Here is a 15,010-nt window from a genome sequence, read left to right on the forward strand (position 1 = left end):
TGTCATTATACTCCCGTGCGGACAGAGGGCGATATTGCGTTGCACCAGTAACTCACTGCACACACTAGCAAAGAGAGAGGATGAGAAGCTTCTGTTCGTGCTACGATGGCGTCAGAAGTGAAACCTGTTTTTGAGGTACGTTTCCACTCAGCAAACTTTAAAGATAAAATCAGTTAGAATTTATATATAAAAAATGTACATAAAAATGATCAGAATAAAATATTGCGTAGTGTATGAACGCTCGTGCATGATTACTAACTAATTGTGTTTGTTGTGGAATGCAGCTAGCCACGCGGCTGTAATTTCATCTGGCTGGCTGTTGGCTTCTTGTATATGTTCAGTGTGCAATTGGTTGCGTATTGCAGAAGTGCATAATTGTATCGATTTATGTCAGAATTATTTCATTTTTCAACAAAAAAACTCATTTGTCTTTTTATAATTCTAAATTGAGATGTCCTATCATCAGTGAGGGTTTGATCGTGCTACTCTGTTGCACTTTTGATGGTTTCCTTTGTCTTGTTTGTTGTTATGATGCTTTTAACTAATAAATGTTTTCTGCAACAGGAGAACACTGCACTAGGATTCCTGTATAGGCTGATGAATGGAGCGTTTCAGGACAGAGACTCCAAAGATTGCGTTCTCTCCAAGGCTAATGTAAGCACTGCTAATCACATCAGCGTTGCGTCGGCAACACTAAAAAAGTAATTCCGGGTTACGGAATTTCAGAAATTGCCCAAATATAAGTCCCCCACGTAATAGTAGAAAATTATAATTAACCTGCATTTATTTATGATACATGTAAAGTAATTGTCTAAACATGAACCATTATTAATATTTGTTCATATTTAAGTGACATTTGCATTACATTTGGGGTTTAGAACATCTTCCATGGTCAAATAAATGCCCCCAATGCTAATCATTGTATATGGAATACATATTGGCTTATGCCTGCCCATACCATAACCCCACTGCCACCACGGGGCACTCTGTTCACAACGTTGACGTCAGCAAACCTCTAGTCTGCCATCTGCCCGGTACAGTTGAAACCGGGATTCATCTGTGAAGAGCACACTTCTCCAGAATGCCAGTGGCCATCGAAGGTGAACATTTGCTCACTGAAGCCGGTTACGACGCCAAACTGCAGTCAGGTCAAGAACCTGGTGAGGACGATGAGTATGCAGATGCGCTTCCCTGAGACGTTTTCTGACAGTTTGTTCAGAAATTCAATGGTTGTCCAAACCCACAGTTTCATCAGCTGTCCGGGTGGCTGGTCTCCGACTATCCTGCAGGTGAAGGAGCCGGATGTTGAGGTCCTGGACTGGCTTGGTTATACGTGGTCTGAGGTTATGCGGCCGGTTGGACTTGTTGGAGGTGGCTTATGGTAGATAAATTAACATAAAATTCTCTGGCAACAGCTCTGGTGGACATTCCTGTAGTCTGCATGTCAATTGCACACTCCTTCAAAACATCTATGGCATTGTGTGACAAAACTGCACATTTTTGTGGCCTTTTATTGTCCCCAGCACAAGGTGCACCTGTGCAATGATCATGCTGGTTACTCAGCTTCTTGATTTGCCACACCTGTCAGGTGGATGGATTATCTTGGCAAAGGAGAAATGCTCACTAACGGATGTAAACAGATTTGTTTACAATCTGAGAGAACTAAGCTTTTTGTGTGTATGGAACATGTCACAGATGTTTTATTTCAGCTCATGAAACGTGGGACCAACATTTTACATGTTAAGTTTATAGTTTTGTTCAGTGTATATGGTCATTATATATATATATATGGTCATTTCATGGGGCTCTGAATAATAGGCAGTGATTACATAAATGCTTCAAAATTTAAAACAAGTGATGTTAGCTGATGAAGATGATCACATAGAACAAAATGTTAACTTATGAAGATGATCTCATACATCACTTGTTTTACATTTTGAAGCATTTATGTAATCATAAAGGTCATGTTAACAGACTGATATTATCTCATAGAACAAAAAGGTATAAGAGATTTTAATCCTCTGTTAACCTCAGATTGCTTTTGCTGTTTATCCCAAAACCCTCCCCATAGGCTTTGTCCAATGAACCATGGCGGAGTTAGTGCCTACAAAAAGACACTATTACTATTGCTCTCTATTGAGGGCTTCCACCGTTTTAATGTAGTCGACTGGGTGGGACTTCCAACCTCTATTGGCTGATCCCTGTTGGAGTCATGTCTAACCTACCCTGTTGGTCGTCAACAACCAGGTGTTCCGGTTTTCAGGGAAATGGAAGAGACCCTGTGACGTGACTTCTGTTTTTGGACTTTAACAAGGCGACAATATTAACTCCTCCACATTTACTGGATTGGTTGAACAATGCAGAAGAGAACATTCTCGTCAAGACCAGAATGTGGGGGATCTAGTTTCAGGCATTTCTTTTACGCCTGTTAAGTTAGGATGTCTAACCAGGTCATCAGAAGGGATCAGCCAATTGTGAAGAAAATGTACTACTTTAAAATGGAGATGGCCTTAATGGGGCTGCCCATGCTGTCACAGATGCCATAATGGCACGGACACAATGAGGCATCTTTCCATCTGCATGGTTAGCCCTGACATCTCATCTGAATGAATATAATCCTCTTTGAATGATACTTTCACAGTAAGTTTATGTAAAGTATGAAATATACCTGCTGTGCTTTTGGTGTCTCCATTCTCTACAGGAGTATACAGCCCAAATTATTATGGAGAGCGCTGTAGATTACTTACAGTAAATGTTTTTTTCCGCCCTTCACTCCAGGATTGTAAGGACAACTTCAGCATATCTCCGCCCCATCACGCAAAAGACAAACCGCCCCTGCCGACTCTTAGAAAGGTTTCAGTGATACTGGAGGACTGCAGGAAATTACTGGGAGACCGTTTCAGACAATGTGAAAGAGAGGAGAATGGATTTGAGGCTTCAATTCCTCTTGGTAAGTGTATTTGTTATGAAGTAGTGTAAAAAGCAGCCTATTCAATGTGCCAAACTGGGTCAAAATATATATATTTTTGGGGTATTCTGTTTATGTTGTGTTCTTTATAATAACAATTCTGAGATAAAAGTGCTTGGAAAGTATTTGTGCGCCTTAATTTTAGAAGATATAATAAGAGTTAACAAATTTCATTGAATTATTCCATTGTTTTGAATTGAAGCCATTATCGTTTTTTATATGGCGTGACTACTTTTGCGGATTTTTCTGGAACCCGAAGGTTCCGTGGTTAAAGATACTGAGATTTCTGTGCATGTGCAGGGTTGAATTTTTTTAACGTAGCTGCTGCCTACTCCGCTACCTACGTGGCTGTTGCTCGGGACTGCTCGTGCTTTGCTGCCGCTTCCTCCCCCTCCTTGATCGACGATGAATGTTGTCCACAAAAGACATGTCGACGTGTTCCAACTATGCACGTTTAATCGCCTCAGGCTATTAAGCATAAGTTGATTGCATGTTATTTTTTTCCAAGAGGAGTTGCACGCTGACTACACCGGCCATGCGCGTGTCATTGTGCACATGTTGATTTTGTCTGTCCCTATCAGACGCGATCATGACTAGAGGTCGATCGATTATGATTTTTCGACGCCAATACCGATTATTGGAGGACTAAAAAAAGCCGCTTAACTGGCCGATTTTTATATATATATATATATATATATAAAAATAAAAGTGTTCATTCACTACTGTTGTAATTGTCATTATTACAAATATATATATATATATATATATATATTTGTAATGATGACAATTACAACAATACTGAATGAACACTTCTTTTAACTTAATATAATACATCAATAAAATCAATTTAGTCTCAAATAAATAATGAAACATGTTCAATTTGGTTTAAATAATGCAAAAACAAAGTGTTGGAGAAGAAAGTAAAAGTGCAATATGTGCCATGTAAGAAAGCTAAGGTTTAAGTTCCTTGCTCAGAACATGAGAACATATGAAAGCTGGTGGTTCCTTTTAACATGAGTCTTCAATATTCCCAGGTAAGAAGTTTTAGGTTGTAGTTATTATAGGACTATTTCTCTCTATACCATTTGTATTTCATATACCTTTGACTATTGGATATTCTAATAGGTACTTTAGTATTGCCAGCCTAATCTCGGGAGTTGATAGGCTTGAAGTCAAACAAGAGCTGCTGGCAAACGCAGGAAAGTGCTGTTTGAATGAATGCTTACGAGCCTGCTGCTGCCTACCACTGCTCAGTCAGACTGCTCTATCAAATCATAGACTTAATTATAATATAATAACACACAGAAATACGAGCCTTAGGTCATTAATATGGTCAAATCCGGAAACTATCATTGTTAAAAAAATAAACGTTTATTCTTTCAGTGAAATACAGAACCGTTCCGTATTTTATCTAAGGGGTGGCATCCATAAGTCTAAATATTGCTGTTACATTGCACAAGCTTCAATGTTATGTCATGTGTTATGTCATTCTGGCAAATTAGTTCACAACGAGCCAGGCGGCCCAAACTATTGCATATACCCTGACTCTGCGTGCAATGAACGCAAGAGAAGTGACACAATTTCCCTAGTTTAATATTGCCTGCTAACCTGAATGTCTTTTAGCTAAATATGCAGGTTTAAAAAAATATACTTCTGCGTATTGATTTTAAGAAAGGCATTGATGTTTATGGTTAGGTGCATTTGTGCAAAGATTGTGCTTTTTTCGCAAATGCGCTTTTGTTAAATCATCCCGTTTGGCGAAGTTGGCTGTCTTTGTTAGGAAGAAATGGTCTTCACACAGTTCGCAACGAGCCAGGCGGCCCAAACGCAAGAGAAGTGACATAATTTCCCTAGTTAAAAGAAATTCATGTTAGCAGGCAATATTAACTAAATATACAGGTTTAAAAATATATACTTGTGTATTGATTTTAAGAAAGGCGTTGATGTTTATGGTTAGGTACACATTGGTGCAACGGCAGTGCTTTTTTCGCGAATGCGCTTGTTTGGCGTTTGGCGAAGTACGCTGTGATTCAATGATAAATTAACAGGCCCCGCATCGATTATATGCAACGCAGGACAAGCTAGATAAACTAGTAATATCATCAACCATGTGTAGTTAACTAGTGATTAACTTAAGATTGATTGTTTTTTATAAGATATGTTTAATGCTAGCTAGCGCCTTATCTTGGCTGCTTGCTGCACTCGCATAACAGGTAGTCAGCCTGCCACGCAGTCTCCTCGTGGAGTGCAATGTAATCGGCCATGATCGGTGTCCAAAAATGCAGATTACCGATTGTTATGAAAACTTGAAATCGGCCCTAATTAATCGGCCATTCCGATTAATCGGTCGACCTCTAATCATGATACGCAGGTTAAAATACCAAAATCGATTGTGAATCAAATATATTAATTTAGGGGCAGATCGATACAGCTGTTTCTAAAATCTGCAGTCCAACAGTGCAGTTCAAGAAGAGTTAAGGAATATTGGGTTGTTATTTTATCTGGCATATGGTCCACTTATTAGCTGGTTCTTTGTAGAGTTTTTACCAGGAGTCACACAAAAGTGTGTTTCTCTACTCTGATAATTAATCCACAGATAAAAAGGCAAACCTAGTTTTTAGTTAGTTAAACCCATGCGGGTTTGTATCTTCCTGATATCCAGACAGGAAGGGACTTGTGGAGCATCTGCAATAGAACCAAGCTATGGCTATGAAGATGCTTGTTAATGCATGTGAGCAGTGTCTGTAAAATGATTGAATAACATGTATGTGCACATTTATTTAGCAACTCTCGCGGACGCAACGTGGCCAGTGTGGGTTGCGTGTTAGGCTAGATGCAGCTATACACAAAATACATGATCAACCAGGGCTGTAGCTACATATGAGGAAACCGATGTCCGGACCGCAGTCATTTTTCAGAATTAAAAATCGAATAAATAGTTTTGGGGGAACTAGCTGTAAATCTGCATCAACAAATCTGTAAAGCAAACTTATTTGTTCACCTTTCGTTAAAGTATTTCTCTGGTAACAGAAAGCATTTTAGAGTTTTTAAATTGTATAGAAATGCAGTAAATGAGCTTTAACTTAAAAAACATCTATATTTGGACCTCACTAAAACTCAGACCCTGGCTACGGCCCTGTGATCAACATGTTCGTACAAGCTTTGGTGTCGTAACAGTATTGCAAACATAAGCATGTTTGAAGATTCTAAAGAACATGTTATGAGAATAGGCCTATATGTGATAACACGTACAGCAAAAAAAACAAGCAAGTCATCAGATATTGAATGACCTTGTATTCAGATGAACTCCTTTTGGATTTAGAAGATAATTATTTGCCGCTGTGTAGACAAACCGACTGTATTGTTGAATACTTCACAACTGGATTGAAAAACCTTGTAGGATGTAATCATTTAGCTTTATCCACTTTAATTGAATCGCTGCAGTAAAACTGTCATTCTGATTTTGGAATGTTGTGATCACAGCATGTAAGTGTGTATAATTTGCATATCCACACTCAACTCCAAGACACCATTGCTAGAATGTTACAATGTTCAGCCCCCAGGTAGCTGGGTTTGTATTGTAGTGATCCCTTGACATGTGATACGCTTGATGTTTGAGTTTGACAGCTGTCAAACTCCGATAATGCCCATACATCACGGGCTGTTATCATTGGACAAATTCGTTTTGCATCGCCCCCTGCCTCATGCAGGTGGAGTATGCCCATTTTAGACCATTCCATTGGACCTGAAGTGAGTTCTCCACCCACCCAGGGCATTGGGCAACGCAAAATGAACTCGTGCATTTTCAGTCTGGTTACCGGTCGGGATACGTACTCGGCTTCCTAGATCGTTCAATAGGCTACAGTGGTTCCTCCTTTAAAAGTTGCGAGCTTACACCGCAGGACTTAGAGGTTTCCAACATCACAGCTTCATTGCTCCAGGCATCACAGCTTCATTGCTCCAGGCCACCACAAGGGCAGTTAGAGCACTCATTATGCATTTGGGTCCCAAGGTTTTTATATGACCAATAAAATCGAGTGGTTCCAATTATGAATTTGACGCTAGCCACCAGTCCATGGTGACTTTCTTCAGTAAAGATAGCTGACAAAACATTACGGTGGAAGCAAATGTATGTAATTATAACGTCATAACGAGTCAAGCAAAACATGTACAATTGAGAGGAATATGTTAGTTAATGTAGAGACACATGATTGTGCATATTTTTTGTCAAAGTTAATTTATGAAAATCGCTATTTAGCAAGTTTTTTTCAGTCATATCCAATACCAGGTGTATCAAACTCCATTCTTTGAATGATGCTGTGTCTGCATGCATGTATTACAATTATATACTTCAGTGTTTACCACTCCTGGGACATCAATGATTACACATTGTAACTATGCAATAGACTAGAAACATGATTTAAGTAAAGGCTGATTTGTAATTCATATATACAGAAAAAAAACTGTACACTACACTTCCTATGCATATCTAACTCCCTTCATCTGCATTAATCTGAGGTTCTCACAGCCATGTGGACGATTGAAAACAGGGCAGCAAAGTTTGTTACCAGAGCAGTGTAGAGCATATTACTATTTGCCTGTGAATAACCAGACCTTCATACAAACTTGCTATGCTGAATTCTAGACGCACAACCGAAGATTCTGCCATATCCTGCCAGCACACCCACAAGCAAGCCACTCAGACAGAGAATGGCGTGTGGAAGAGGGCAAGGAAGGAGATGGAGTAACAATCCAGGCTATTTGCTCTGAGACCGGCATAATAATGTAATGAAACAAGCAGGGAGCAGGTTTCAAACTCTCAACATTCTAGCCCGAAGTCCAGCACGCTATCGACTGTGCCCAAATGTATTAATTGGGGTTGTGGCCGATTGTGGCTAAAAACACTTATCAATTAGAATCTTTAACATGTGGAAAGGGGAAAAAGTATTACTCGTTTTTCACAAGCGTAGCAGGATGGGCTAATAACTGAACAATAGACTTTTATTCAACCTTTACTAAAGAATTGTCTAATAGCTGAACCTGGTGTGACCCCTCCCCAACTTGAGCTAGGTGTAAACCCCCCCTTCCCCAACAAATCATTTGTATCTACCTTTCCACATCTACCTACACATGGTTAATGTTCTGGGGGGGGGGAAATATATATATATATATATCTATCTATCTATCTCGGTACAAGATATATATATATATATATATACTCGGTACAAGAGGCTTTACTACAGTCCCTGGTTCGAATACAGGGTGTATCACATCCGACCGTGATTGGGAGTGGCATAAGGCGGCGAACAATTGGCCCAGCGTCATCCGGGTTTGGCCGGGGTAGACCGTTGTAAATAAGAATTTGTTCTTACCTGACTTGCCTAGTTTAAACAAAGGTTAAATAAAAAATATAAAAAAACAACTGGCGCTAACCGCAGCGCAATCAATAGGGGAGCAGTGGCTGGTGCCGTTATGCTCTTCTGCTATTCCAAGGATGTGTAACCGAAGAGAGAGACCACGAGTGGGCACAGAATACAAACTGGGATGGATCCCGAGGCAAATGTGGCTTACCAGTGAACCTCCGGGTGTTCATTAATACTGTCTCAGAAGTTTCTGTCCATGACTGGCATTAAAGACAGAGTTAATGAGTACTTGAGGTCACCAAGAAAGTCTGGACATGGCCTGCTCCCCCTTATGTAAAGAATTAGGCACTTTCCCATGTGTACTACAGTATGTACTGTTGTCTGTTTACTTGTCAGACTGCACAGTAGCCTAATAAACAAATGCAGGTGGCTTATCTTCAAAATGCTTCCAAATGTAAAAGCATATACTGTACAGTACTGTATTTCTTCATCAGCTTCTTTATGATTTCGTTAATAAAATAATTATATAAATACTCTTTCAAAATGCAGATGTTGATTTAGTTATGGATCCATAATGAATTACTATGGTAATAAATATAACTGATTTACAGAAATATTGGAACAAAGTTGTCTAATGATGGCAAACAATTTAGAATCCTCTTATGCTGTAGCCTACTCCCGACCGTCACGTTGTAGAGCACCATATTTTCCATTCCATCCTAACTGAAACCCTGAGGGTTTTGTTTTTCTCGGAATAGAAACACCATAATATGAATCAAATTAATTCAGCCAAATTTCTTAATCCCATATACAGTTGAAGTCGGAAGTTTACATACACTTAGGTTGGAGTCATTAAAACTTATTTTTCAACCACTCCACAAATTTCTGGTTAACAAACTATAGTTTTGGCAAGTCGGTTAGGACATCTACTTTGTGCGTGACACAAGTAATTTTTCCAACAATTGTTTACAGACAGATTATTTCACTTTTAATTCACTGTATCAGAATTCCAGTGGGTCAGAAGTTTACATACACTAAGTTGACTGTGCCTTTAAACAGCTTGGAAAATTCCAGAAAATGTCATGGCTTTAGAAGCTTCTGACAGGCTAATTGACATAATTTGCGTCAATTGGAGGTGTACCTGTGGATGTATTTCATGGCCTACCTTCAAACCCAGTGCCTCTTTGCTTGACATCATGGGAAAATCAAAAGAAATCAGCCAAGACCTCCACAAGTCTGGTTCATCCTTGGGAGCAATTTCCAAATGCCTGAAGGTACCACGTTCATCTGTACAAACAATAGTACTCAAGTATAAACACCATAGGACCACGCGGCCGTCATACCGCTCAGGAAGGAGATGCGTTCTGTCTCCTAGAGATGAATGTATTTTGGTGCGAAAAGTGCGCAAAAAGTGCAAATCAAGCCAGACTACAGTTTGCAACTGCACATGGGGACAAAGATCATACTTTTTGGAGAAATGTCCTCTGGTCTGATGAAACAAAAATGGAACTGTTTGGCCATAATGACCATCGTTATGTTTGGAGGAAAAAGGGGGAGGCTTGCAAGTCGAAGAACACCATCCCAACCGTGAAGCACGGGGGTGGCAGCATCATGTTGTGGGGATGCTTTGCTGTAGGAGGGACTGGTGCACTTCACAAAATAGATGTCATCATGAGGAGGAAATTTATGTCGATATATTGAAGCAACATCTCAAGACATCAGTCAGGAAGTTAAAGCTTGGAAGCAAATGGGTCTTCCAAATGGACAATAACCCCAAGCATACTTCCAAAGTTGTGGCAAAATGGCTTAAGGACAACAAAGTCAAGGTATTGGAGTGGCCATCAAAAAGCCCTGACCTCAATCCCATAGAAAATTTGTGGGCAGAACTGAGAAAGCGTGTGCGAGCAAGAAGGCCTAAAAACCTGACTCAGTTACACCAGCTATGTCAGGAGGAATGGGCCAAAATTCACACAACTTATTGTGGGAAACTTATGGAAGGCTACCTGAAACATTTGATCCATGTTAAACAATTTAAAGGCAATGCTACCAAATACTAATTGAGTGTATGTAAACTTCTGACCCACTGGGAATGTGATGAAAGAAATAAAAGCTGAAATCAATAATTATCTTTACTATTATTCTGACATTTCACATTCTTAAAATAGTGGTGATCCTAACTGACCTAAGACAGGGAATGTTTACTAGGATTAAATGTCAGGAATGAAAAACAGAGTTTAAATGCACTTGGCTAAGGTGTATGTGAACTTCTGACTTCAACTGTACTATGTTATTACAAAAAAGGTTTTAAGATGTTGATCAAAGGAAATTGTATGCACCTGAGCTCAGTTTGGAGTGTCATGGCAAAGGGGTGTGACTCTTTATATAAATTATATATTTCTGTATTTCATTTTCAATCAATTTGCAAATATTTTTTAACATTTGTTCACGAAGAGAAAGAGCGAAGAGATGACTCAAGTAGCGAAGTAAACTATAAAAATGTATATTACACATGGCGTATCACATTTAACAAACCAAACATTCAAATACCGGTATAGAAGGTAATGTAAAAACCCAAACCGGTCCCTGTATCAATACAGCATCATAAAATACGGTATACCGCCCAGCCCTAATATGAAGTAACATGTTTTTGCAACAAATTGTTGGTCACTGTAGGCCTCTTTCATGGACACAGATTAAAGGGCAGAGCCTCCACTATTTAACCTGCTTTAGTCAATTCCAGCACCAAAACAATGTCTACATATGAGAAAGGTGTTTGTGGTTAAAAAGACAATCCTTGGTTCCTGCTTGTGCTTGGTAAAGATATGGGGGGGCGTCATGACCACCTCCTTAGGACCATCTTGCAGAATGCACAGAATATGTTCTTTAAGTTAAGATAGGAGATGGAGCTAGTCACATGTAAGAACCAATCCAATAAATCATGTTTGTTTTTATTTTTTATGTAGCCGTATATAGGGAACGCCTTTGGAGAGCTCACTTCAGAACGGGACTTTATGTATCGGAGTTTGACTGACCTCGCTAGCATTCCAATAAACAATTATTAATTTAAGATTGGCTTTGAGTGTCCCTAGGTAGAATTTCCACAACAGTGTTTTAACCTTTGATGGTCACCGGGGTAGAACTTCTCTACAAAACTTACAACTGTGCTGTTTTCACATATGTTAACACTGGTATTGTGCTGGAGATAATGAAGATAACGTTGAAAACCAGTTTCCCTTTATTCCTGGACTAAATACTGTCAGATTTAAATATCCTAATACAGTTTTGGATTAATTGACATGGCTTGATTTTCTTGATTAATCTGTCTTTGATTAAACTTCCTAAGACATTGATCTGTTCTTTTATCTAACCCAAGACTGTTTCAATCACACAGGACGGAGCCCTAGCCGCAAACAGCCGAAGAACAGAAAGAGCTCCTCTACATCAGTAAAGCCTAAACACCAACAAACATTTTTCACGATAAAGATGCACCACTGTAAACAGTGTGGGAAGAGTTTTAGTAATTATAAAGATCTAAGGAATCATCAGAAAGTGCACAAAGGGAAGTCCTACCACTGCTCTGACTGTGGAAAGTACTTTTCTATCTTAAGTGCTTTGAGAGTACATCGGACAGTTCATACTGGAGAGAAACCTTACTCGTGCTCTGAATGTGGGAAGAATTTTAAGCACATGGCAAGCCTACGAGAACATCAGCTAAGACACATCGGAGAAAAACCCTTTAGCTGTCCTGACTGTGAAAAGAACTTTATAACACAACGTTATCTGAATAAACATCGGCGAACTCATACCGCTGAGAAGCGATACCCCTGTCCTGACTGTGGGAGAGGCTTCACTACGGCAGGACTTGTGAAAAGACACAGAAGAATCCATACTGGTGAGAAGCCATACCAGTGCTCTGACTGTGGGCAAGGCTTTGCCAGATCCGAGGCATTGAAATCTCACCAGCTTACTCATAATGGAGAAAAACCTTATTCTTGCCCTGATTGTGAGATGAATTTCAGCTCATCAGCGGGCCTGAAGTATCATCAAATGAATCATACTGGAGAGAAGCCCTACCACTGTGCAGCCTGTAATAAGAGATTCAAGTCAGCTACAAGTTTAAAGTCTCATCAGAGGACGCACACTGGAGAGAAACCTTACCAGTGTCGTGACTGTGGGACAACATTCTCCAGTCTCAGTAATTTTAAAATACACCAGCGCATTCATTCTGGAGAGAAGCCTTACTCTTGCCCTGACTGTGGAAAAAGATTTTCTGCAGCATCCTCTGTTAAAGCGCACCAGCGGTCACATACTGGTGAAAGACCTTTTCCATGCTCTCATTGTGGGAAGGGCTTTACCATAAAGGCACATCTTGTGGTACACATGCGCATACACACTGGAGAGAGGCCCTACCACTGCACTGTCTGTGATGCAACCTTCTCCTCTTCAGGTCCCTTGGTGAGACACATGCGAATACACACTGGGGAGAAACCTTATAACTGCATTCATTGTGACAAGAGCTTCAAAACCTTGCATGAAATTACTGGTCATACAAGGGTGCATACAGGAGAGAGACCTTACCACTGCTCTAAGTGTGAGAAGAAGTTCAAGGGCCTGGGAGACTTGAGAAAACATGAGCACACGCATACTGGAGAAAGAGTAGCATGTGGTCAGTGTAAGAAGACCTTTGCCTCCAATGGAGGATTAAGGTTACACAAAATGTCACACACAGGAGAGAAGCCCCACCACTGCACTGTCTGTGGGAAGAGATTTATATCAACGTTTCTTCTGAAAACACACCATAGAGTGCACAGTGGAGAGAAGCCTTACAGTTGCTCTGACTGTGGGAAAATGTTTTCCCAACTGGCTAACTTATGGACCCACCAGCGCATACATACTAGAGAGAATTTGTAATGCTGCTCTGAATGTTGAATGTTATTTATTTCAAAATCTCGCTTGAAGGTGGACGTGGTATTCCATAGAGACGATCAGCCTTATTCCTGTGGCCGGTTTGGAAAACCAAACACACACCCAAGCCTATTGGTGAAAAACGGTCCCATTGCTCCAACTGTGGTAAAAATGTCACCACATCAGGCCTGAAGTCACAAGTATTTGCATACTGGAGAGAAGTCTGAAATGTCTTGGTTGTGGAAAGGGTTTTGCATTATCACGTCAGTTGAAAATGCATTACAGGGTTCACAGTGGTGAGAAGCCTTACATGTGTAAAGACTGTGGGAAGTGTTTTCCCCAGCCCTTTAATTTGAAGTGTCATCAGATACAACACACTGGAATAAAACCACACCGCTGCTCTGACTGTGGCAAAGCATTCACCTTAAGCAACCTAGTGCAACATTGGTGTGTGCAGACTGAAGAGAAGTCCTACCACTACCTTGAATGTTGAAATATCTTTTCAGTATTAAAAGAACACAAGCGTGTTCACTCTGGAGAAAAGGTTTACTGTTGCTCGGACTGCAAGGAGGACTTTGCACGACTTTGTAACTTAAAAGAAACACCAGGAAACATCACAAGCAACATGCAGTAGTCAAAGCTAAAAAGTAGATGACAGTAGGGCCAAGAGCTTCTCTTTGCTCCAAATGGTAGCGCTTAAATAATCAATGTACACCTCTACATAAGTGTTTTAAAAAAAAATTAACTGTGGGAATAAATGTGGATTGTACCAGTATGGGGAAAACATTTGAACCAATTCAATGTTAGCGATGTAGAGTTATTATAGCTAAACATTGTTACGCTTAAACTTTTATGCTATATGAAACTGATTTGGCTTAACAGATGTGTAATTTTCTATTAATGACAGTTTAATGGAACATTCCATGTGGTTATAATATAAACGTAGTATATGATTTCCTATGCAGTTCAATAGTAATCTACTATGAATAATTTGTATGGTTTTAGTACCAAACATTCACAAAATGATTAAATGCTCTTTAACCCTGAATGTATTTTTCTTCGCTTTTGTCCCTCTGGTCTTGACAGTATCCCTAAAAGCTGATTTGTGTGTGTGTGTGATACATTTAATTTTGTGAGCTTTGATTACATTATTGTAACAAGTGCTGTTTCCTTTGCAAGAAATTCCAGGTTGCGGGCAGAGGTGGTGCAGAAACGTACACGTTCATTTGAATTTCAACCAATGTCGGAAGAAGTGCAATTTCTAAGAAGTCTTCACAAAAGCAGTCTTAACTAGTGTATGTGGGTGTTAAAGCTGGAATCCTTAAAAGCCCCATGCAGTTTTTGTAATTTTATTTTTAAATCACCACTGTATGTTGAATAGATCAGTGTTAATTTAATGAAAACTCATGTTTAATTTATTTCCCTGAGCCTCCTTTGGTGTTTGAAATGTTCAGGCTGATCTTGTGGGTGTTAGGAAATGAGAAGATATTTATATACATAGATTGGCTGATAGGATGGTCTAGAGCCCTTACCCATATGAACAGTCATTGGTCTATTATAATCAGATCGCATTGTGACTTGTGGGCCAAAAGGTCTATCCTACTGGAAAAGGCTGAAATTCCAGACAATTTCTTCAAAGGACTCTTGTACAAAAAGGGCATTATCACAATTTCAGTGTTATATCGACCTCACAGTGGTGGGAAAAGTACCCAATAGACATACTTGAGTAAAAGTAAAGATACTTTAAAAGAAAATGACAAGTAAAAATGAAAGT

At 39.6% G+C, this 15,010-nt stretch overlaps 1 protein-coding gene across 2 annotated transcripts in view; it reads left to right on the forward strand.

The window, feature by feature from the left end:
• LOC106571704 (gastrula zinc finger protein XlCGF57.1) overlaps nt 1–15,010 on the forward strand; it is a 23,490-nt gene continuing 8,480 nt past the window's right edge. The window contains exons 1-4 of one of the 2 annotated variants that reach the window (XM_014145122.2): nt 1–135; nt 565–654; nt 2,779–2,950; nt 11,723–14,284. In XM_014145122.2, the coding sequence (XP_014000597.1) occupies nt 106–135; nt 565–654; nt 2,779–2,950; nt 11,723–13,242 (1,812 nt within the window). In that variant the 5' untranslated portion in view covers nt 1–105 and the 3' untranslated portion in view covers nt 13,243–14,284. Of the gene's footprint in view, nt 136–564; nt 655–2,778; nt 2,951–11,722; nt 14,285–15,010 lie in introns of those variants that run through there. The other variant, XM_014145187.2, reaches the window with a different exon arrangement.

Source organism: Salmo salar, chromosome ssa01, assembly GCF_905237065.1.
Source record: "Salmo salar chromosome ssa01, Ssal_v3.1, whole genome shotgun sequence".
NCBI lineage: Eukaryota > Metazoa > Chordata > Actinopteri > Salmoniformes > Salmonidae > Salmo > Salmo salar.